Consider the following 24,766-nt stretch of genomic DNA (forward strand, 5'->3'; position numbering starts at 1 on the left):
CTTAACTGACTGAGCCACCCAGGCGCCCCCCACAACCCACATTTTGAAGAACTCTGAGTTCGGGGACTTTTCCTATCCTCAGTCTCCACCATTTGTCTTTGTGAATCCAAAGCCATTTTGACTATATCCTTGACTCAATCCTATATTAACAATAAAGGAGAAATGTTCATGAAGAGGAAATATAACAAAGGAGGGACTTTCCTACAGGGTCTTTGAAAAAAAAAAAGGACATTTGCATAAACCATATTTAACCAGAACCTTTGTTTTATGTTTTTCCTTTCTGAATGCTTTGTTGAACTCCCTTGCAGTTCCCCTCCCTGTCCCTCGACCCCAGCTAGTCAGAGACCAAAGGCTTGACAATGTTTCACACTGGAATCTTCCTGGCCCCACCCTAATCATCATGTCTGAATAATTACAGTTTCTGACTTGTCTCCCTGCTTCCGTTTCTGTCCATTCTTAAACCCTTGGACACGTTAATCTTCCCAGAATATCACTGTGATTCTGTCCTTCTCTTGCTCAAGGGTTCCCAGAAACTACAGAAAAAACTTTGCAAGCTTTCGTCTGGGATTTAAAGCTGTTCTTTGCCTTTCTCATTGCTGGTTCTCTGCTAAGCCCATAAGACCTATCTGACATCTCTGACTTCAACACTTTTGTCTTGGATACTTAACTCACCTTCTGTTTCCTAATTAGACTTCATTCAGGGTCTAATTCTATCTATAAATTCTGCTGCCCTTTGCCATGTGGTCCGTCCCTCCTCTGAACCGCGGCATCTCTGGCTTGCACTCTTCGGCAGGCCACAGCACATGCTGCCTTGACTTCCAGTTACACATCTTTTTCTTTCCACTTCTAGATGCTGGGCCCTTCAGGGCAGGGCTCTGCCCCGTGTGGCCACATTGCTTGTAATGTTCTTCCGCCGTAGAGCCTCATCAAGAAGAGACAGTTTTCTCCTGATAGGATACGGATTTGGATATCAGGTAAGATAACTGGATGTCAACTAAGTTTAAGAGAACTAACTTAAAAACTCCCTTACCCCATTATTATCATCATCATGACAACTCCTGCTATCACAACTATTAGTGCTGGAAACACTACCACCAGATCTGTTGCTTGGACCAAGTTTCAACCAAGATATCAAGTAAAGCTTAATTCCAATTAACCTTTCAGGGTCACACAGGGAAGGCTGTACCTCATGAAATGCTGAGATCTCACTAGATTAAGACAAGACTGCCAAGGCCAAAGAGATGTGAAAATCTCATTCTTTCTGCTAATAATTTCCCTGTTCCTTGTCATGGGTTATGGGTTGTTTCGGTTCTAATGACTTTGCTTTCCTGAATGGGGTGTGTAAACAGAGGGGAAAAAATCAATTGCTGGAGTCAAGGCAGAGAAATTTTTCAAGAACTTTGGGGAAAAGACAAAATAAGATACAGTCAGCTGGAAGAGAATAGGATCTTTGAGAGGGAAGAGGATAGACATCTAAAGATAACTTATATTAATTTTCCAAAGTATGATTTGGATATGAAGATTCTTACCTGACTCCTTGTTTCTCATTAAATTATCATGGAGCTAGTCTGTTTCAGACTGGGCCAAAGAACAGAGCACAGTCTTGGGGAGGTCAAGGGGTGAAAACTAGGGCATATGAGGTGAAGTGTATGACACTCGGGTGACAGATTTTCTTATCAGAGCTAAGGTCAAAAATTAAATATCCATTTAATGAAATGTTTCTGCAGGAAACTAAATTATATAGCCCAGGCTCAATGAGCTCTGGTGAACAAGTCCAGAGAATGGATAATTCTGGTGTCCCTTGGACCCTTGTCAATTTCATAAAAGCTGGTGTTCTGGGTTATGAGAGAAAGGGGTTATTTCATTGAATCTGGGGCACAACTGTGTGAGGAAGATAATGGCAGCCCCACTTCATAAGCAAACCAGAAATTCATTAACCATGACTTGGGAGGGTCCACCCATAGAGCAGAGGCAGGGTTCCACTGAGTAGGACTGACTCCCCAAACCCGTGCCCTTCCTTCTGTGTCATCCCAGCAAGCGTGCAGGTAGCAGAGCTGAACTGGTGTGAAATTCGGAGCACTGGTTTCCTACCTGGACACAAATGAGGACCCTCTGCTTTCTAATCTCAGGACAAGTTCTCATAGCTGCTTCTGCTGCTCGGGGCCTTGCATAAAACCAGAATCCTACACCACGAAAGCATGACAGGCAAGATTTGGGTGGAAAACAATCTCCATTTAAGGTTCAGTTCAGAAAACAATATCATACCTGACTCACCGTTGCAATAACAGTGCAAGGTAAACAAGGCATCTTCATCTTATGTATACTAAGGAAACAGGAAAGCCAAGTCTCAGGAATGTCAACTCAAGGTTTTCGGGGAAATTTATCTTATGAACCCTTATTTATTTTCTTATGAATGCTATGATCTTTGTTTAAGGATATAAGCACGAGATAATTCCTAAGATCACATCGTACCTTAGGGTTTAAATAAAGCACTGTGTTTTCACGTACGCACATCTTATCCCCAGGAAGTAACCACCATGTGGGCCTCTTTGATCCTGAGGTCTTAGACGAAAAAGACCTTGCATCAGGCTGCCATGTGAAGTCTGTGCAGGATGGCACTGTACAACTCGAGGGGATGTATCTTAAACTACATGAATGTGAATGGGATAGCCTGGATTTATAGCGTACAACATGGGGAATTTTTGCAACGCCCATGTTATAAAGCAGAGTCTGAGATGGACTCGAGAAAGAAAAATATAATCGCCACCAAAAAATAATTCTCATAGCGTGTACAATTTGTGTGAAGCGCTATTGGCCATGGGGCAGAAAGGTGTTTTCCAACTAGGTTTTACCAGGCCCCTAGTCTCTGCTGAGAAGTTAGCCCTTGACCTTAGATGAGCATCATGCCATGGAGAGAGGGTTTTCTGCAGCTTATATCGACCCTACAACCATAAGCTCGTCCTGACTTATGTGAACACACATTTACTGAATGTCAAGGAATAAGCTCGACAGTCCAGGGATGTGACACAATTTCTGCCTTGAAGGAGGGAAGAATTTCCACTGGGAAAAACATAACCATGGAAAATTTCTAAATAACAGATTATGTAACAGTATTTATTTATTATTATTATTATTTGTTTATTATTTTGGGAGCAAGAGAGGGAGAGAGTACAGGAGAAGCAAAGCGAGAGCAAGAGAGAATTCCAAGCAGCTCCGTGACGGCAGCCCAGAGCCCTACACGGGGCTCGATCTCATGAACACAAGATCATGATCTGAGCTGATATCAAGAGTCGGTCACTTAACCTACTGTGTCACCCAGACGCCCCGTGGTAACATTTTCTTTAGAGAGACTAAGTACAAAACTGTATGTTTAAAAAAAAAAAAAAAGACTATTTAAGCACAAAACCTAGACTAATCTTGCAGCAGGAGGCCACAGGTTTGGACTAGCTGTGACAAGACTAGTATGAAAGACTAGTCTTTCTGGTGATGTTTCTGGGGATGTTTCTTTAATAAAAATATAGTGGTCATTTTTTAAAAGGCACCGAGTATAAGATGTTTCGGTGGATCTAATAAAATGAGTAAAACCAAAAGCCAAAAAACCCAAAAAACCAGTGCAGTCTCGCTGTCTCTCTCCTCTCTCTTTTCGTTTGGTGCCCATGAGATGCTATGTGTGGAAACCAGTCAACTGGGAAGAGGGGATGGCCGAAGAAGGTGGGGGAGGCCGGAGGCAGTTAAAGAGGATGGCCTCCATTTACAGAGGAGGTGAGGCTACCGTGCACGTGGCAGGACCTTTTCTGTTCCGGGCAGAACCCCACTACTTTGCTGCCGTTGGAAAGCGAGGACAACATCAATTTGATGAACTTATGTCTACAGATGGACCCCTACAGGAGACTGGAGATAAAATGTGATTTGCATCAAAACCGAGCCTGTAGGTGCAAGACAGAGAGCAAAATAGGGCATCTTTATATTCCCCAGCAATCTTCTCCCCTGCTGTGATCTCGTTTCTCCACGAAAAACAGAGTAACAGAGGGCGCTATATAAACCACAAGGGGGTGGGGGAGGGGGCGCAAAGGGAGCAGAAACTGCTGCCGGTTTCCTCAGAGATCTTTCCAGGTGCACTGAGGGCGACACATTCATCTTCAGGGCAGGAGACACCACCGCGCGATAACTTTTCAGGGAGGGATTTGGGGGATCCAGTGACGCGTTAGGATCCCGAGAATTTTCATTTACAGAGGGTGCTTTAATACGGATCGTCCACGCTGAATGGAAAACAAGAGAATGTAAATTAAAACCAGGACCTTAAACATTGCAAAATTTAACAGCGTTCGTAGTAAAGGGCGATATTCGGTGTAAAAGTCGGAAGAGGAGTGAAGAAAATGCCTCTCAGGTGAGTTGGACGAGCACAGGACGTTCACTCAGGCAAAGGAAGAAGAAGAAAACCCTAAAGCAACACCTGTCACACTTGCAGCTGCTTGCCGCCCAGAGGTGGTGTTAAAAGGCAGATTCCTATTCGGTAGATCCGGGCGGTGCCCCGGATTCTGCATCATCCCTGCTCCTCCTGCCGCTGGTCCGTGGGCCACACCTGGAGACATTTCTGGGGGCACAGGCTTTGTCTTTAGATCAAATGAGTACGAAGGGCATTTGGGATAGATTTTGGACGATGGAAGTCATGAGCAGTAGAAGACGACAATGCTCAAAGGAAAGAGAAATTTGAGAAAAATCAAAACTCATGAAAGGTGTGGTGGTAATTCTAAATGCTTGATTCTGGAGGGATGTGATTTAGGGAGACAGTGACAAATCTAGTTTCATGACACAAATGACACTGTGTGTGTGTGTGTGTGTGTGTGTGTGTGTGGCACAGTTGTCTCATCCTTGGAGGGGAGGGGGCTAGGGGTAGGGGAAAGGGAACCAAATAGGGCATGTCTTAATAGCACCTTTCAAAGGGAGAAGCAGATTCCGAGACTCTGCTGTCATGATGAACTGCCAGGGTAAACCACAGTTCAGCAGCTGCAAACGTGCTTTTGCCAATACAGAGATAAAAATGTTTCTGAAAACAAAATTTCACATATACCCTCCACTGAGGTTGGCATCGTATCTTCCTGTGTATCTTGGGTGTAGCTTTTACCCAGGCAGAATTTAGACACTAGAAACCAAATGAGGTGGTAAACAGAACCAGTTTGCAGAAGAGTGAAAATAACCCGGCAAGAATTGAAACCACAAATGCCCCAGGAGTTGGTCATTCACCAGCCAAGACCTAATAAGAATGAACACAAAAGACTATGAGAGTTGGCTGCAGAGCTTAAAAACAAAAAACAAAACAAACAAACGAACAAAAAAACAAAAAAAGAGCTTCAGTGTTTAATGTGATGGTTTTCATTTTACCTTTGGCTTGTTCTAGAAACACACTCTGCCTCTTCCATCCCACCCTTCCTCGGTGCCATTACACATGGTTTCAGGGTGAAATCATTATCACATCACTACGGAAAGCAGGTGTCTGGGACTTAGAACTCTTATCATTGGAGTCGAGAGTCCTGAGTTCTAGAAGTGTAAGGATTAAAAGCAGGATCTTTGGATCCACATGGGTAAAAATCTCAGCTTTGTCATTTATTCAGTGACCCCAGGCTAGATATTTTACTTCTCTTTGCCTCTCTTCCTTTACCTGTAAAATGAGGATATGAATAGCACCTCCCCCCACCTACAAGCTGGCAGCGATATTAATGATTTCAAACATGCAAAACTCACAGAGAGGTGTGAAACATGGAGTTAATGTTTCATAAATGTTTATAATTATTTTAGCTATGTCACTCTCTCAGGGCCCATAGGAAAGTTATTCATTAGCTCCGTTATAAAGAGAGTGAACATCACGTCCGTGAAGATCCTTTCAAGACCTAAAAATTTTATAATTCAATGAATTAAAGTCACCTTGATCAATAAATGAGAGGTGTTGCAAGACATCTGGGCAAATAATACTTCTTTGCTTAGTCCCTAGTTATCGAGTGACGCATTTGAAGACCTATATCGATGGGGCCAGCCTTCCCTTCCAATTTCTGTTTATACGTCCTGTACACCCTTGGCTCTTGATAGTTTTAGCTGCTGGCACCTGAACATGCTGTCATATTCCTGCTGCCATACCATGCTTCCATCATCTCCTTGTAGTCTGTCCTCCCTGCTTCTCTCCATACCCACAAACCCTATCCATTCTTCACCAGGGTCAACCTCCTTTATAAGATCTTCTGTGATCACCAAGCTTCTTCTATATTGACAAAGTCCTTTAACACAGAGTTTCGCCAGTCATTACTATACTCTGCCTTGTAGTTTTCTGAAAATATATAATTTTTTTTATTTTTCTGTCTTCGCCACCCAACTAGATGATAATCTCCCTGAGGTCAGGGTCATGGACTTACTCCTCTTGGTGTCTCAGTCAAGCTTAGCATTGTTCCAACACAAGAGTATTTAATAAAAAACTACTGTTTGATTCATTGTCAAAATCAGTGAGCCGTTAAACTTCATACGGCAATTAGCCGAATGTGGTAATTCACTTAATGCTAATACTCTTCCTGTCAGCCTCTCTTCCTGTCCCCTAAGGTTTTCTAAAAAAATTGAATTGATCTGCTTCCATCTAGTGGCAATTAAAAAATAAGTGGTTCCTGTGACCAGAAAACGGCTCGGGGTGGATTGTGCCAAAAAAAGACTTTCACTAACTGGGTGTGAGCATGAAAGAAATCTTTACATCTTGTGGATTTCCTGCCCACAGAGATAAGGAGCCCAGCCCAGAGAAGGGTCTAGGACCCCATCTACACTGTCGAATGGAAGATAGGGCACTAAAATAAAATAGAATAAAAGGACATCCACTGACCCGATTTCTTCATCCAGTTACCTTCCTAAGGATCTCATCTCCTAGCCAAGCTTTTTAAAAAGAGATGGCTTACATTTTCTGCCTCAACTTCCTCATCTCCACCGATTCCTCGACACTTGGCCACGAGAGTTCCTCCGTGACCTCGACCCTGACAACAGACTCTGCAGATACCCTTGTTACATCCAGTGGGAACTCACTGGTTCTCCCAAAGTCACTCGAAACCACTTCTGTTCCTTCTTTCCTTGGCATTCATGACCCAGACTCTCCTCATTTTCCTTCTGCCTCTCTGCAACCCCTCCCCATCTCCTTGTCTTTCACTGACCTGTTTGATATAGATGCTACCCCTGTTCCTGCCCTCTCTCCACGTCCTCTTCTGTTCTCCCGCTCCTTGCTCCTCACTCTCCCCAGATGACTGTACCTGCTCCCGAAATAGCAGCTAACCTCAAGGGACGTGAGAACCCCCAAATCCACTCTCTGGCCCCTGGATGGCTCCTGTGATACAGATAGAACCAGTCAACTGGTGAGCCACAGACACCTAAAGCTCAACACCGACACAACTGAACCCATGACCTTCACTTCCAAAACCTCTCATTCTTTTGTGTTCCCTTTTCAGTGAAGAGTATTGTATTAATAGTAACCATCTGCCAGTCCCCGATCGGAACCATGATGACTTCTTTGATTCTTCTCTCTCTCTCTCTCTCTCGCTTAGCCAATTAATAACCATATTCAGTTGATTTCACCTCTACCGCATGAACTAACTCAACCTCACTGCCATTTCTCTAGATAGGCACCATCAGCTTTAACTTAATAACTTTAAATGCCTCCAAAACAATTCTTTGCCTCCAGGCTCCCCCTACTCCCCTGTCTGCAGAGTGATCCTCATAAGATGCAAATGTTAGCCTGACATTCTCCTGCTTTACCCCAAAGACCTCAGGATTAAGTCCATACTCCTTCAAATGGCTTATAAATTAGTCTATGATCTGGCTCATGTTGTCTTATGTCTCCCCAGTTTCTCTTTTGCACTCAGAGCTACAGCTCACTGAACTCGTAAGAACTTCTTCACAACAATTTGTGGTTGGTAGCGTGGTTGTCTGAACAAGCAACCAACCTTCTCAGGGACCATCTCGCTTCTTCCAGCATTTTAAAGGAGCTCAGTTTTCTAACTGGGTGCTCAGTGTGCCCCCAAAGCCCCATCCCCATCATTCTTCTTACTTATACTCTCCTTCTCCAAGTCTCTAAACATCTGAGAAACTGAAGAAATGTTTTGCCCTCTGCACTTCTGCCAGACGGACCATTGCATTTTCACATGTTTGCATCTCTTCTCGGTCTCTTCCTCCAGCTGAAAAAAATCTGAGGTTTAAGACCAAGCTAAAAGAATTGCCTTTTTGGGGAAGCCGCAGGTAGAATCAATGTTCCCCACCTCTTCCACATTTCTGAAGGTCAGTGCTAATCAGAGCAGTAGTCATTTACCTTCTTGTACTAGGCACTGAAGGCCTGGGGTCTAGAATGATACCTTCTCAGGGCCTGGGACTCGTTAATATCTCAATAAATCCTTGACCAATTGAATGTTTCCTGAATACTATATTTGGTATTGCCCTTACATTCAACTGGGACAAGAAGAGATATGTCATAATGTTTCCAGTCCTCTAAAAATTTTTCAGGGACAATCAGAAAGAGCTCCCTTCACATAACTGCCCTTTCTCAAGAGGGCTCTACTTGTTCATTCATTCATTCCAAACCACCGGCACTAAAACAAAACGACTCACACACACAGACTTCAAAAACACAGCTTTTAAGGGAGGCTAGTGGATTATCATTCTATACGGAAATTTCATTTGAATGAGACCCCATGTAAATAGTTACTAAGGAGTTAAGATATCTAGCTCTAACAGGAAGTATCTCAAGGAAGGTAGAGAAAAGATCAACAGAGGCGGAAACTTCTCACTGATGAAACTTACCTTTCCCGAGACTTTTTACCTAAAAACAGAAGAAACAGAAAAATAGCATCAGCATATGTAGACAATTCTCTTTTTTTTTTTTTCTTGGTAAGTAAGAGAGAAGGCCAAGTCCCACTCCCAAAACTGTCTTTTGAAATGTATTATACATTCGTTGGGTGGACCCCGCCTGTGTAGAAGGGGATTTGAGATGTTGGCTTAGTGTTCTAATTCAAACAGTGGTAGATTCTCAGACATAATAGACCCACTGGGACAGATGCTTCTCAGGGTTCTGTTCCATCTTCGGTGCTGATCACAAAGACAGCAGCCTAGCTTGACTTGCCTGCCTGTCAGATTTCCGACACCCCCATACCCGTGTTTATCCCTTCCCCACCTGCCATCTCCTCCCACCTGCGGGTTCCTCCCTAACAGACTTAGCTGGTAGCATCGTAAGAATATGTGTCCCTACGTCTCACACCACCTTGTCTGCATTGTGCCTCTGATTAGCTACTCACCCTCTGAAGCCACGGTCCCTTCATCTGTGAAAGGGGCATGGTAATTACCTCCCCTCTCATTGATTGATAAACTAAAATGTATTCAAAGTATTTAGGCCAGGGCCTAGCACGTGGACAGTGCCCAATTACTGTTTTTAAACCTTCAAATGTTAGAATTTACCATTTTAAAACATTTCTTCCCAATCCAGCCTGCTGATGACACGGGCTGGATGCATTTGAGCCGGGAGAATGAAATCTGAATTAACCTCAGAGGCTGTTTGTTTATCTTAATATTTCCTTTTAGGAACAACAAAACACATACCAATACATGAGCAAGAGTGTTCTTACTGAGAGCTCTTTTCAAAGAAAAAGGAACTAAGGGCATGTGTTCAGTTTCGTGCCCTGTTCTAACCCTGTGGGTTGTTGGTTCAGGTGGGGAATTCTTCCAACCAAGAGAAAAAAAAAAAAATAGAGCCTCAAAGACCAGTGGTGTTAGGAGGCCTGTGTGAATGGGAGTCTGATCTCTGATTCTGGCCCCTGCTGATAACAGGATTTGGGAGATTTGGCCTAAATCACTGCTTCAGTTTTATTATTCATTATGTCATTTCTTTCTTTCTTTCTTTCTTTCTTTCTTTCTTTCTTTCTTTCTAACAGAGCCAATGGTGATGACTCATCTGAGAATGATTATCTAGGGGAACAGAGTGTTTCTAGATAAGTCTATGCAGAGGGCACACATTTCTAGAGCCTGCATTTATTTCTCTTCCAGAAGAAAGGAGCTAAAATCTGGATACCAAGACAACTAGGGCAGGGGCCAAAGTACAGGTTCTGAGGACAGGATAAGAGTCAGGATTCTGCTCATTTCCTCAGCTACTGTGTCCTAAATATTCACCTGTCCTCCTTTGTCAGCTTACTGAACCTGAAACGCAACACGTAGGAAATTCTCAGAGTTGATGACTGCTACATACATGTGGACTTACTGTTCTTAACTTTTTTTTCTTGTAAATGTGTCAGCTACATGGTTAGAAAAGCTCTGAGGGGTTAGCCAGGGAACCTACCCATCACTCTTAACACTGTTTCTATAGGAAAAACATTCTTCATGTTTCAAAGAACTAACTTACAACTAAAATCTTTGGAAGACAGAGCCACTTGGAAGTCGGAAATATCAGAAGATGTTCCACAAATGAAGACCATTGAAATGCTACATTAAAGATACCCTGGCTTTCCCTACAAAGTCAGTGCTCTTTCTGGGGCTTCTGTTCTCTTTGCTGGCATGAATGTACCTAGCCTAACTGCCCGTTATCTGTTTCCTGTTTGCCCCACACTTATTCCCACAGTAGGGGCATGTAGTTTTCAAGTTATCAGTTTGAGATCTTGTACAGAAATGACTCCAAGGTAAAAAATTTAAAAACAACCCCATTGCTTTTCTCACCACTGCTTATAGAACCACCTTAGCCAGCTAACCCCCACCCCACACCCTGCCGTTAAATACAAGTGAATGCATTCTATTCTTTTGATTCTACTAACATTTCTTTAAGTTTTGTTTTCATTTATTTTCAGAAGGTGGGGGAGGCAGAGAGAGGCGAGAGAGAGAGAATCCCAAGCAGGCTCCATGCTGCCATTACAGAGTCCGATGCAGAGCTCGATCCCACAAACCATGAGATCATGATGTGAACCGAAATCAAGAGTCAGAAACTTAACTGACGGAGCCAGCCAGGTGCCCTCTCTATGAAAATTTATTAAGAGACTTTGGAATTTGGGGATATCGTCCTTATTAAGGTGACTCACAGCCCCAAATCCTCAAAGGTTATTTAGATACCAGCCTCCTATCCCAGAGGCCAGCGTATAAATGCGCACTGCATTCTCTACCCCTCAATTCTGTCACATCACCCAAGGCAGGAGGGAAAAAGGGATGACTGGGGTCAGATTTTGAAGTCTCAGTGGAAAGGATAATCAATGGTGGGAGAAAAATCTCATTCTTCCCTTAGTGGAATACTTAAGTACTTAGTCTCATATTATAAAATGATGGGATCCAATCTTAGCAGAATTTCCAACAACAGGGGCAAAGACATTTTAAACTGCTAATAATGAAGTCCTTGCACATCAACAGTGACCGCTTCCATGGTCTTTCTGGGTTGGTTATAAAACTAACCTAGTATCCCGATTCTTAAATTTGGAATGAAAGATTCCAAAGATAGTAGAAGACCATTAGGGATTGGTAGATTCTACTCCTACAATTGGCAGTGGGGATGGGTGAGGGGCAGCCTTTATATACCATGTTCATTGAAGAGACTCCATACTAATTAATTGATGGAAGTAAAATTAAAATGTCAGTCAACTGACTCCGGAGAAATGCAACACCGAGCATTTGGTTAGCAGTTGTTTTGAGATCACTGATGGCCTCTGAACTTAAAGCAGGGATGTCTTAAAAGCTGCTTAATGTCCATGAATTTCATAGACTTCAATGTTTCTGCCAGGCGAATTTGGACAAATGTGGCAGTGCACACCCAGGACCTACCACAGACTGTGGATCTGTAACCAGGAAGCTAGTCCCACTCTAAGGTTTAGACATCCTCAGGAGGGAGGTGAGGGGAGTAACACGGTTGTTTCTCCCTGATGGCGTCCCATGTATTGTTCCAGGTATTAGCTTCTCAAACAGCTCTTCTTATACCCTTTTCTTCTCTAGGCCAGAGCGAAGGGAAGCACGAATACACAGTGCATTTATTTAGAGCTGTGACCTCAGTTGAATACACACTGGGGAGAAAACCAGGGACATGCAATTCCCACATGTCAGAAGCCAGACAGGCACATGGCTCAGGTTTTGGAGAATAGTGCCTTAAAAACCTCATTGGACCTTAGATTCATTTTCTAGTGGAACTGTAGCACTGAGATCAAAGGCATGCTGGCTCCTAAGGGGACAGAAATTATGCATCCATTTTTCAGAGCTAAATAAGAGCAAAGAACCATTAAAATGTCTCACTTGTCTATTAGTGCACTAGTGAGGTGCCTTGAAGACAGTAGGCATTTTTAAAAGGTTTGTCAGATGAAAAGCACAAATCAGCCACCTTGTTTTAATGCAAGGGTGTAGGGGCCGTTTCCCACATCCCCAGCAATGATGTCTATAGAACACAGAACTTGGTATCCTGCTTCAGTTCAATCTAGCAATCTTAATTTCCTGTGGGTTTCTATACTTTTATCCACTTTGGCTTTTGTTTCTAATTATTTTTCAGTGTTTATTTATTTTTGAGAAAAACAGAGAGAGACAGAGCATGAGCAGGGGAGGGGCAGAGAGAGAGAGAGGGAGACACAGAATCAAAAGCAGACTCCAGGCTCTGAGCTGTCAGCACAGAGCCCCACGGAGGGCTGGAACTCACAAACCGCGAGATCATGACCTGAGCCAAAGTTGGATGCTTAACCCGACTGAGGCACCCCTATTTTTATCCACTTTGAGTCGTATTATTTTCGTATGAAGGCAAACTCACATACCTTTCTTTAATCTTCTTGCCAGCCAAATGATAAATGCCAACCCAGAAAAAGCAGTAACCATGACTGCCACCGGGATGAAGAGAGGGTTATAGTTACCCTCTTTAATCATTGAGAAACTCTGGTCCACTTCTGAAAGAGAGATCAGTAAGGCACATAGCATGAGGCCGCAGCATTATATCCTTCGTGCCATCTCATGGCCTTAGCTTTTGTTCCTCCTTATGTCTCCCGGTAACAGTCCATTTGATGCCAGTTGATGGATGGGGAAACTGGCATGGGAAGGACCATGATGACTCTGCAGCAGAGGCAAAGACAGGACAAGTTTCTCTAGCCCAGTGCCTATAAAATTCTTAATCCCTAGATTTGCGATTCACAGAACTCCTGGAAGAAGTACCTAAAAATCTGAGTAAGGGGTCACCATCGTATTTATCTCCATGGTCTTGTTCAACAGTTGGGACTCTGCTGCACAGAGAAGACCTAAAACATAGAATGTGACTTCAGGAAAAATAGCAGCCGGTCATCTTAACCAGGTGACATAACAGTCAAGGGAACCTATTAATGCTTTCCCTTTGAAGCAGTTGGGCCAACATATGTACTTGCTGTTTACATGCTGAGGACCTACGCTGAACTGTCTTTCGAATGATGTTGTCCTACTACATAGTCCCACTTCCTTCACAAATAAGTAAATGGATCCACCTGAACCCTCTTGTAAGAGTGAACGTTTGGTAACTTTTATTGAAAAATACCAATACGAAAGTCTATCTTCCGATACCACCAATTAAAGAAACTTAATTTGCACGTTAGCATAGGGTTGTGTCCCCCATTCTTTGTGTTACTTCGACAAAAACCCTTTCAGGTGCTTCCACCCCCACACCCAAATATATCATAGGAAAAAGGCTCAAGTTCCCAGACGATCCAAAGAGAGGGGCGTCTACAGGCTCCATGAGGATGAGGAAATGGACACTGGCCCAGCCTTAAAAGGAAATGTCCCATAAGCCTGATACACAATCCTCCCCCTACAGATCCCATGGCCTCCTCCCCAGTTGCCTCCCCACACTCCCTGGCCCTGGCACATACAGAGATCAGCTTCTCTGGTAGTTTCTACTGATCCTACCACTTAAAAACTTTTCCACTGGTAGAGATGATCTCAGGGGCAGACATGAGTAGCTATTCTTTCATAAGCTAATTTAATGTGCGTTTATTTAGCAACTTATTTAGCACAGGCACTGTGTCAAGTGGAGAGTGTATGGAATGAGGAAGACAGTCCTTCTCATACACAGATGAGGGAGGCATCGGCTTAGTAATAATTGGCAAGTATACACTATTTGGGGAATTAGGTGGTCACTGGGGACTTTTGTAGAAAACGTTTTAATGGACTAACAGAAGTGAGATTTTAGTGGAATGGAAGAATGCATAAGAAGTCAGAAAATAAAAGAAGTAAGTCAGAGACAGCGCATTTAGATGTTAAGAGTTGAGATATGATGAGTTAAAAATTGGCTGAAACAGAAATGACAGTCATCGAAGGAAGAGGCAAGAAGAGCCAAGGATTTTATAGTAAATCAATGTGAACAATTTGTTTTTAAGCCATATACATGTAGCAAAATGAAAACTTTAAAGTTTAATCTATCTTTCCCTCCACCATCTTCCCATCCAGCAGCTCCTTCTTTAAGTTGTCAACACATCGGGGCAAGCTTACTCACTTTGGCATATTGGACTAGGGCTTGACCAATTCCCGATGGTCCAAAATAATTTTTCTCTTCCCCGATTAACTCAGTTCCTTCCAAGCAGTTGAAGGTACATGTGGACGTAAAGCTGAAGTTGGCCAGGGGGTGACTACAGTCCATGGTTCCCAGATCGGGTGCCATTAGAGGCTTACAGGAAATCCCTTCCATGAAAAAGAAAAAAGCAATATTTCTGAGTAGAGGCCCTCTTTTCACCAAAGGTTTTTAGCCAAAGCTGCTCCACTCAACTGTGGAACCACCCAATTGAACCTAGGCATTTCTAAATTCTAAAAATTAGTTCTGATAATGTTCCAGATTTTATACTCTTGAGAATGATGGAGATTGTATATCAGAGGTGAAGCCAGGAGCACTGAAAACCCTTGCGGGTGGGGGGGTGTGGGAAAGGAGGGGAGAGTTGACTGCTCCACGTTGCTGCTCCAGTCCTGGTAGCTCTCCAACACCTCCTGGAAGTACTACATGGCCTTGGCCTCAAGAGTGCTCATGGAGTATCCTCAGTGAATGTAGAGAATTCCCACCCTTTCACTTGATCTAAAGCAAGCAGTGTTGAAAAACACCCCAATTCTCTGAAGCAACTCACTCAACTCTTGTAAAATTCAGCAGGTTTGACAATTTAATTCAATGATTTCAGTATGACTTTGATAGTCTTTTTTTAGAATTAAACCACTTAAAATTAGTGCGTCAGATGCATGAATGTAGAAAACGTAACCAGAATTTCACAAGCTCAGATGCCACCAGTTTTCTCCTGTACAGGGATAGTCTTTTTAACAGCTAACAAGAAAAAACCCACCATATTTCAAATGAAAAAAAAAGATCAAGAGACTGTGTTTTTGTTTTTCACAGCAGTTGTTATTCCCCTGAGAGTTTATAGAAGATGAAAAGTAAAAAATGATTTCAAGAATAAACCAAATAAAACAATCAAAAAAATTCTACACCCTGAGAAGGAAATCGGTTGGTGTTAGGTAAGACACCACATAAAATAGGTGTTACTGAGGGGAGAGAACAATCAACATTTAACTGAGTTTCATCTGGACTATGTGTGCCATGACGATGAGAAAACTAAAGTAAAAAGTACACTATAATCACGCCGCATATTACTGAAAATTATGTATGTATCACGAGATGGTTTCAGAGGTATTTGGTTGTTGTTTTTTATTTGTGGTTTTTCTTTTTGATTTGAGTAACAATAATCCCTTTCAAAAGCATCATAGTATGATCTAAGTTAGATTAAATTATGTTCCCAAAAGGACAGAGACTCCTTACAAGTCTCTGCTGCATTTTCTCAGTTAACCCAAGTCGGCCATGACAGAGCCTCTAGTCTGAAGACTTACTTACTTTGACAGGCTGGTTCTAGAGATGACCAGTTTCCAAAAGGTCCACAAGTGGTTTCCTCAACCCCAATGAGGTCTGTGCCCTTAGAGCAGTTGAAGGTACACTGAGAGCTGAAGCTGAAGGTTCCCACAGGGTGACTACAGTCCATGGTACCCAGATCAGGGGCCTCCAGAGGCTCACACTGAACCACTGCAGTAAGAAAAAAAACAGTACTGGCTAGTGTGGAGAGCACCTGGTGTCTGGGTTTGAATCCTAGCTTTGGCACTTGGTCACCAAATGCCTTTGCACAAAGTGAACTAATCCTTCCAGCTTCAGTCTCTTCATCTATGAAAGAGGAGTCATGGTAATTGTAATAACTTCCTAGAGTTGGTGTGGAGAATAAATGATCTAATGTAAGTCAAGGACGTAGAAGTGAACTTGGCTCATAGGAAGTCCTAATTAAACATCAGCTGGTCTTCTTCTTGCTGTTGGCATTATCTGAGAAGATAATTGTTTGTGTTTATTTATTTTGAGAATGAGAACAGGGGAGGAGCAGAGAGAGAGAGAGAAGAGAGAGAATCGTGGGGCTCGATCTCATGAACAGTGAGATCATAACCTGAGCTGAAACCAAGAGTCAGATGCTTAACTGACTGAGCCACTCAAGTGCTCCTGAGGAGAGACTTATTAAACCTAGATAGGTTTAAGTGGGAATGACCAGCTCGATTTGGAAATAATTGTGACATCAGAACTCCTAGGTAGAGTAGAGTGCTGGGAGCAGGAGGTGTGGGAAAAGTGTGGGGAAGCTTTAGGAAGCATCTTGGCCTTGATCCTGTTTTACCCTCTCCAGCTCGGCTCCAGACCTTCAGTTCTTCTGATTTTGACAGCCCTCTCCAGAAACTGTATCTATTTCCCTGCTCTGACTGGTGGCATAGGAGATTGAATTGAGCCTTGGAAATGAGTCTTCACATTTTTAGGCCCCACTATGCCATTTGAGCAAATATTTCAACTCTTGTGTCCTATTCTTTATCCAATTTGAGCCATTGTGGTGACCTTGCTTTTGAGATTTCAATGAAGAAAGGACTTTAGGAACTGGAAGAATTTTTATATTTTCCATATACAGTACAAGTCCAAATTAAATTATGTTCTCCGATTCTATTCATGACTACAAGCAAGTGCTTTATATACTTCAGGCATAGTCTCAATCTGACATATTAAATCGTAAACAATACTTACTGACCTCAAGCTGCTGCTCGTCTACCAGGGGATACAGACAAGCAAATAGATGACTTCAACAAATGCGGGATAAACAAGAAAGAAATATGCGGACCTACTGGAACATGGAACAGGGGTACTTAGCCTATCATAGGGTCCAAAGAAAGCTTTCTGGAAAAAAAAATATCAATCCCTGAACTATGTCTTAAAGATGAACAGGTCTGTTAGCCATGTGCAAAATGAGAGAGAAAGCCACGAGCAAGTCAATGAAATACAAAGCACATATGAAAAGGGTGGAGAACTACAAGCACTTTGTTGTTACACAGAGGAAGGAGGAGGAAGGGAATATGTGAGATGAGATTAGAAAGAAAGGTAGAAGCTAAGAAAAAATGCTTTTATCTTTTCTCTTTGGTTTAATGAGTTCCTACTGTATATCAAGCATTTCTCTATGCCTTGAGGAGTTTCTATTTCATCCTATAGGACAAATGATAGGTAGAAATTGAAGGCTGGATATACGTGTGGTATTTGTTTGATTGTTTTTCATTGATCAGCCTGCCTGTAGCATGAATAGTATATTTAAGGGGAGCTAATTTAAAGCTGTGGAACTCGCCTAAGAAATGAATCCAATAGTCTAGAAGGAATGAGGGCAGTAGTAGCAGAATTGACAAATGGGAAGCAAATGAGAGAAACAGTAAGTTGTTAAAATGAATAGTGTGTTACTTTGCATAAAAGTAAGGGGAGGTGTAAGAATTTCATACCAGAGCACCCATATAAATGGTGGTGCCTCATACTGAGATAAGAAATACAAAAAAAGAAAGCTGGCTGGGATGATTGATTTTACAGTCCTTTGGGCACCCCAAAAGATACGCTTAGCATATTTGGAGTTCGGGGCTGGAAATGGATTTGTCAGTCCAAAGCTCACATGAATCTGTGAGTCCACAGAAGTTGGTAAGAAACCTATGAAGAAACCCAAGGAGAAATGATTATAGGTAGAAAGAAGACCAGAAAAGAGTGAGAGGATGAAAGCTAAGACAGAAAAAAGAGTAAAATGTTCAAAAAGGAGTGAAATGGGCATGCCAATGTTATAAGAATTAAAAAGTTAAAGATCAGGGGCGCCTGGGTGGCTCAGTTGATTGAATGTCTGACTCTTGATTTCAGCTCAAGTCATGATCCCAGGGTCATAGGATCAAGCCAAACATCGGGCTCTGCACTGAGTGTGGAGCCTACTTGGGATTCTCTCTCTGTCTCTGTCTCTGTCTCTGTCTCTGTCTCTGTTTCTCTCTCCCTCTCCTACTCTTTGCCCTTTATTTTGCCCTACCTCCCTTACTCTTTGCCTTTATTTTATTTTATTTTAGAAAAAGAGTGCACATGAGTGGGGGACTTATGTGCACTCTTCTTCTAAAATAAATAAAATAAAATAAAAATACTAAATATTAAGTATCAATAAAGAAATAATAAAAAAGAAACTTCAGGAGTGGTGTGAAGGAAAGTACTGGGTAGGAATTAAGTGAAATGAGTTAGACTGTCACCAGTTGGTTGACACTTAAATTTATTTTGGCTTTAATTCTTTATTCTTTACAAACATTGCTTTTCTCTTCTTCTAATTTCTATCCTGTGCACCAGATACTTCAACCATAGTTTTGAAACTCAACCAATAACAACGAAATGATTTGATGCTTCTTTCAGTAGTGAGCTGACTGGGTCAAAGACTCCTTGACTTTGAGTCTACGTACTCTTTCCTTTCTGTTTCTACCACCGTGACGCTGAATGATTTCAATAGACTCCTACTGATTCTCTCCATATTCTTTCTTTTGAATTTTTTCTTACATTTATTTATTTTTGAGAGACAGAGAGAGACAGAGCACAATGGGGGAGGGGCAGAGAGAGAAGGAGACACGGAATCCGAAGCAGGCTCCAGACTCTGAGCTGTCAGTACAGAGCCCAACCCGGGGCTCGAGCTCACAAACCATGAGATCATGACCTGAGTCGAAGTCAGACGCTTCACCGACTGAGCCACCCAGGTGCCCCTCCATCTTCTTTTTTTTGGTTCTCCAATCTGTATTATGCATTGCTTCTAGGAAAATTGTCCCAAATGCAGGTGTCAAGATACTAAGTGGGTTCCCATTATCCAATAAAGGCCATATTCTTTCATTAGGCAGTTAATTTTCCAGCTTATACCTTGCTTTCCATCAAAATAAATTATAAGCATATATAATTTCCACTAGCTAATTGCAAATCCTTCATGGACAGAATCTATAATAGATTTGTCATTGTATCCCCCAAAATATACAGCCCAAACAAACGTGTTGGATTTATTACTATATGTCTCTGACCTATATTGTGTATCATTATGTGAACTTCTCTTTTTTCTTTCTTTTTTTTTAATGTTTATTTTATTTTTGAGAGAGAGAGACAGAGCATGAGCAGGGGAGGGGCAGAGAGAGAGGGAGACAGAATCCAAAGCAGGCTCCGAGCTGTCAGCACAGAGCCCGATGCGGGGCTCAAACCCATGAACCGTGAGATCATGACCCGAGCTTAAGTCGGATACTCAACCGACTGAGCCACCCAGGCAGCCCGTGGACTTTTCTTTTCAGCCATGCCCTGTCATGACTTTGAGACTTACATACAAAAGCTAGATTACCTAATGGGTAACTTACCCTCCCAACAATAAATGGCAATGTTTCTTTCAGACTTCCGGGTTCTAATGAGTCCAACCAATTTGCTGGATTTGGGTTCCCTAAGAACAGGAATCTATCATGCTTGATTCATTATCATCATCCTTAAAGCTTTTTTCCCAACTCTGTATTGTCTGTGGCACTGAAAAAAGACTTGCTAAGAAGTGAATTGAAACTTCATGCTGACTTATGAAATCTTTCAGGAAAGGCAACAACATTGTGCAAGCTTATCCTTCTGATAAAAACTTCTCATTTCTCAGAATGGCTAGTATTGTTTTGTCCCTATAGACTTCTATAGGCTACAGTAACCCCTGTAAGTTTACACAGAAAGAAACAAAGACAGAAAAGGGGCTTACCAAATTGACACTGGGGCCCGTAGTACCCAACATCACAGTTGCAGGTATAATTATTGATGGTTTCCACACATTCTCCATGGTTGCTGCATGATGAAGGCTGACAAGAAGCTTTAAAGGTGGGGGATGAAATAAATGATTTGAACATGATTACTTCTTAGTACTCAGAGTCATTTCTTTGGATACAGATAACTCTTTTGGCTGAGACTACTTTAATAAGCAGGAAAGGTTTATTTGTACATTCATAGCATTTTTGCACCAAAAGATAGGTCAGGATTTTTCTATTTATGTCATATACTGGCCATATAGCCACATACATATACATAGAATGAATTTACCGACACCAACATTCTCTAACATTCTGGGGAAACTCACTGATGTACTTTGAACTCTTGGAATTATTCTGTTTTAAATGTCATAAGTACATTAAGTGATGGCCTATCCCCAACCATTTCTGCAGTATATTTGACAATCCCTCTCTTTTTAGAAAGTACTATAGAAAGATTAAGAAGTTCGAACTTGTTAGGTCAGTAGAGAGCCCCATGTACAAGAGATCAAATTAACTATGTTTCACTGATGAAATATGACTTGGAAAAATACCGTTTGGGAACCGAAAACAAATTTTCATCCTCCACAGATAACAAAACATGGCAGTATTTCATTATATAGAATTATGGGAGATGAGGCCAAGCACAAAACATGAGCATAAAGCCCCCCACCATAAGCAGGGAGGAAATGAGGGGGCGTGTGAGCCTGAGCTCTTGGCCAGACCCACATCTCTGTATCCGCTTCCCCTGCCTCACTTCTCACATGCATTTGTCATATTGATGCAGATTGATTTAAAGATGTCACTTCTGGGCGTTGGACCCAGCCTCCCACACCAAACGTGCACAGGAGTGACATGCTTTTATTCTATTTTTATTTTTGTTTTTTTCGAGAACTGGGTTTACGTCCAAAGGTACCAGAAACTGCTTTCTTCCCTAACCCCCCCACGACCCCTGGGATCCACGCCACCACTCTCCCCACTCTGGCCGCCGCCCACCTGTGTAACAGAGGGCTCTCTTCTGCTTGTGGCAGGAATCATCATTCCATTTTCCCGCGTCTTTGGCCCTCTTGATGTAAATCTCCACACAGTCTTCTTTGGACTTCCTGTTGTTCGGCTCTCCACGTCCCCAGTTCTCCGCTTCTTTGGTAAGAGACTTGTTGGTTCCCACCCAAGTCCATGTTCCCCCTACCTTCCGGATTCCTATCCAGTAGTAATAGCGGCTGAAGGGAAGTGTCTGCTCCAGGTATTCAATCTCCCCCTTGTTCTGGATGGCAACTAAATCTGTGTAATTTTCTTGGCAGAACTTTCTAGCCCTTGCCCAGTTCATGGGTGTTTCAGAATAGTGGTAAGTCCAGCAGTCGGTCCCGTGATGTGCAAGGAAATCTGAAAGACATCAATGCGAACTATGCGGGCTCACAGTCATGGCTGGAAAGAATCTAGAACGAATCCACGCTGGGCCCGCCACTTAGACGTGAAGAAACCGAGACCTCAAGGGTATATGGGTTACCTTCTCAGGGTCATAGAATCGGTCATTTGCAGATTTGAGGTAGAACCTAGACCTTTGGTTTCTATTTACTTTTCATGGTAACATTCAATACTTTTTGTGCATCGCTCTGTTTTAGATAAATCTGGTGGCTTCCTAGATTTATTTTCATAATTTTTTTCTCAAAATTCTTCCAAGTGAAATTCAACCAATGTATTTTAGAAATTCTTCTTTCCTTTTCTATTTCTATTAATTATATGCAGAAGATTTACTATCTACTTTTTTATCCTGGGATAATTTCTTAGAAGCCAATATTTATGTTTCTACTAGAGAAGAAAATAAGGACAGGAATAACAACATACTTTTAGTTATCTCTTCATCTCAAAAAGATAATCTTTTACCACAGGAAGAGCTGCTTCTGGGAAAGCCTTAATACATAGCCCAAGCCTTATATATGTAACTATGTTTTTTGGTTTTTTTAAAAAAGAATAATTTACAAAACCAAATGATGCAGGATTATGAAATTGATTTAGATCGTGTTCTGTGCACAAAGATACCCAGCGTGTCTAGTGACCATATGGGTGCTTCGAATCTGAGGACTTTAAAGAAACAAAACCAAGAGGCGCCTGGGTGGCTCAGTCAGTTAAGCATCCGATTCTTGATCTCAGCTCAAGTCTTAATCTCAGGGTCATGAGTTCAAGCCCTGAACTGCGCTCCACACTGGGTGGGGAGCCTACTTAAAAAAAAAAAAGAAGAAACCAAAAACCAAAAACCAAAAAAACCCCAGAAACACACAATGACTTCGTGTTAGCATATGCCATTCTAAGCACGGTATGATCTATGCGAAACACTGTTCTACCGTTACGGTAAATATTTTCACAGCCATAAACATCTCCTGCGTTTCCACTGTGTAGGGCAAAAACCATAGAGAAATATCAAAGAGAACATGGATCCAATTTTTACAGTCTCCTAAGGATTCCTCCTGAGCAGATGCAAAGAAAACATAATTAATCTTGATCAAATTAAACATATCAGAAATGAATAGAGAACTGAAAAAAAAAACCCAGATATGATTAATGAGTAAATAGTGTAATAAAATAAACATTTGGAGTGGAGTTTTGAAGGAGCATTCTACCAGAATATATGTTCGCAGGAGCAGAAATCGTTTTGTTCGGGGGGTCTCCTCAGTGCTAGAACAGTGCCTGCTACGTTGCAGGGACTCAGAAAATGTTTGTTGAATGAAATGAGCACTAGCTTTGCAGGTGACATGAGGCAGACATGGTGTAAAGAATGTGTGAGGGACAGAGGAAAGCACATTTGTTTGGCCAGAGCTGAAAATCCAAGCTAGGGGGTAAGAAGACATTAGCTTACTTAGGAATGGGAAAGCTCAAAACAATTGCTGGAGAGTCTTCAAGAATCAGACATAAAACTTGTCACACCAATGGGAGAAGAATAAAAAAAAGAGGTGGGGGGGGCGCCTGACCTTAAGGAGCTCACCCTTTAGTTGTAGAAATGACACTGATGTACACTAAACTACTGATAAAAATAGGAAGTACCGTGCTAAATATTTGGCACAGATTGGGGCGCCTGGGTGGCTCAGTCGGTTAGGCGTCCAACTTCGTTCGGCTCAGGTCATGATCTCACGGTTCGTGGGTTCAAGCCCCGCGTCGGGCTCTGTGCTGACAGCTCAGAGCCTGGAGCCTGCTTCAGATTCTGTGTCTCTCTCTCTCTCTGCCCCTCCCCTGTTCACGCTCTGTCTCTCCCTGTCTCTCAAAAATAAATAAATGTAAGAAAAAAATTACAAAAATAAATATTTGGTACAGATTGCAAATGTGCCATCAGATATTTCTTAATTGACTTTATTTCTTCATAATTAAGACTTCAGTGGTATTATTAGGATTTGGACCCTACAACAAGGGTGTGGCAGGTTTAGGTTTCTGGGCTGTCACTAAAGGTGACAGGAAGGAAAAGATGTTCACAGAAGGATAGAATTAACAGCTATCTACCTAATCATCTTCCCTGTGACTGTGTGCTCCCAGTGGATATTTAAGAAAAATAACGTGAGTGAAAAAGGGCTTAGCAATATATCAATACCGTAACGTACCACAACAGAGCACTGTCCAGACCCACAACCTGAAGACATTCCATGAGTCCCTCTGAGCTCTCTGACATTTCCATGGAAATACCTGCAAAGAAAATTATAGTTAGATTTATATTCTTAACTCCCAAGTTTATAGCACCTTGAGGAGATGGCTACGACTCTCTTAAAGTTCAAAATAAAATACATATTCTTACTAACCTTGCCTGAAGTAAGAGGTTTCTTAGATGAGCATGAAAAGGTAGCATTAAATTTGCTTCAAAACTGACTCAGAGTTCTTCTTTCTTTCTTTCTTTTTTTTCTTTCTTCTTTCTTCTTCTTCTTTCTTCCTTTCTTCTTTTCATGTTTTAGCCTCAGGTTGCTGATTGTTACAACTCTGATTTTTTTTCTACATTTAAGTAATTTTTCTACTTCCCTTCTGCTGAGCTATTAGATGAAACTATTTGATATTGCGTATGTATATTTTTTAAAGTGTTTTGGATGCTTCATGAACTATTGATGTTTGAGATTTAAATGTTAAAATCTTACACTGGATTATAATGATTCACTGCTTCGAATACTTAAAAGAATTAGATAGCCAGACACCGATAAAGAAAAGCAATTCATTTTCTTTCAAGTAAAAAAGAAATACATTTTGCACAACCCAAACCACAAACGTTCTGCACACCTTAAAACTGTATCTTCTGAACTATATCACTTCTCAGGTAGCCCCAGTGTTTAGCTGCAAAAGTGCTCATTTCAACAAGAGAGTACTTCCTCAAGACTCTCACCAGAAACGAGTCAATGAGGAGAAATCAGCACATCTGAGAAGAAAAATTCTGGGAGCACTCTTTAACTCAGGATTTTTAATTCTTGGCTTTGTGAGAACCAAAAATGAACTCTGCCCCTGCAGTCCCAAGGGTTTCTCTCTGAGCATCTGGAAATCTCTGAGGCTGAAAAGCTCACCTTGGCTTTGCTCATCCCTTCTTTAGTTCTTCCAGACTCCAGCCTCTCAACTCAGCACCAGGGCGTCTGGGTCCTTGCCCACGGCTGGGCTGGGCGAGCTGTGCTTCAGGAGGCTGCGTGGAGTGCCACCAAAAAGGCTT

The 24,766-nt window shown here is 42.0% G+C and overlaps 1 protein-coding gene across 1 annotated transcript; it reads right to left on the reverse strand.

Annotated features, from left to right (window-relative positions):
* Positions 1-3,436: 3,436 nt before the first annotated feature.
* SELL (selectin L) lies at positions 3,437-24,766 on the reverse strand. The gene is given in 10 exon segments (XM_030303505.1): positions 3,437-4,259; positions 8,815-8,833; positions 12,768-12,896; positions 14,465-14,494; positions 14,497-14,649; positions 15,839-16,024; positions 20,058-20,165; positions 21,097-21,483; positions 23,688-23,769; positions 24,627-24,766. Coding segments are annotated over 10 exon segments (1,128 nt in total). The 5' UTR covers positions 24,642-24,766; the 3' UTR covers positions 3,437-4,240.

The sequence above is a fragment of the Lynx canadensis genome, chromosome F1 (assembly GCF_007474595.2).
Source record: "Lynx canadensis isolate LIC74 chromosome F1, mLynCan4.pri.v2, whole genome shotgun sequence".
Lineage (NCBI taxonomy): Eukaryota > Metazoa > Chordata > Mammalia > Carnivora > Felidae > Lynx > Lynx canadensis.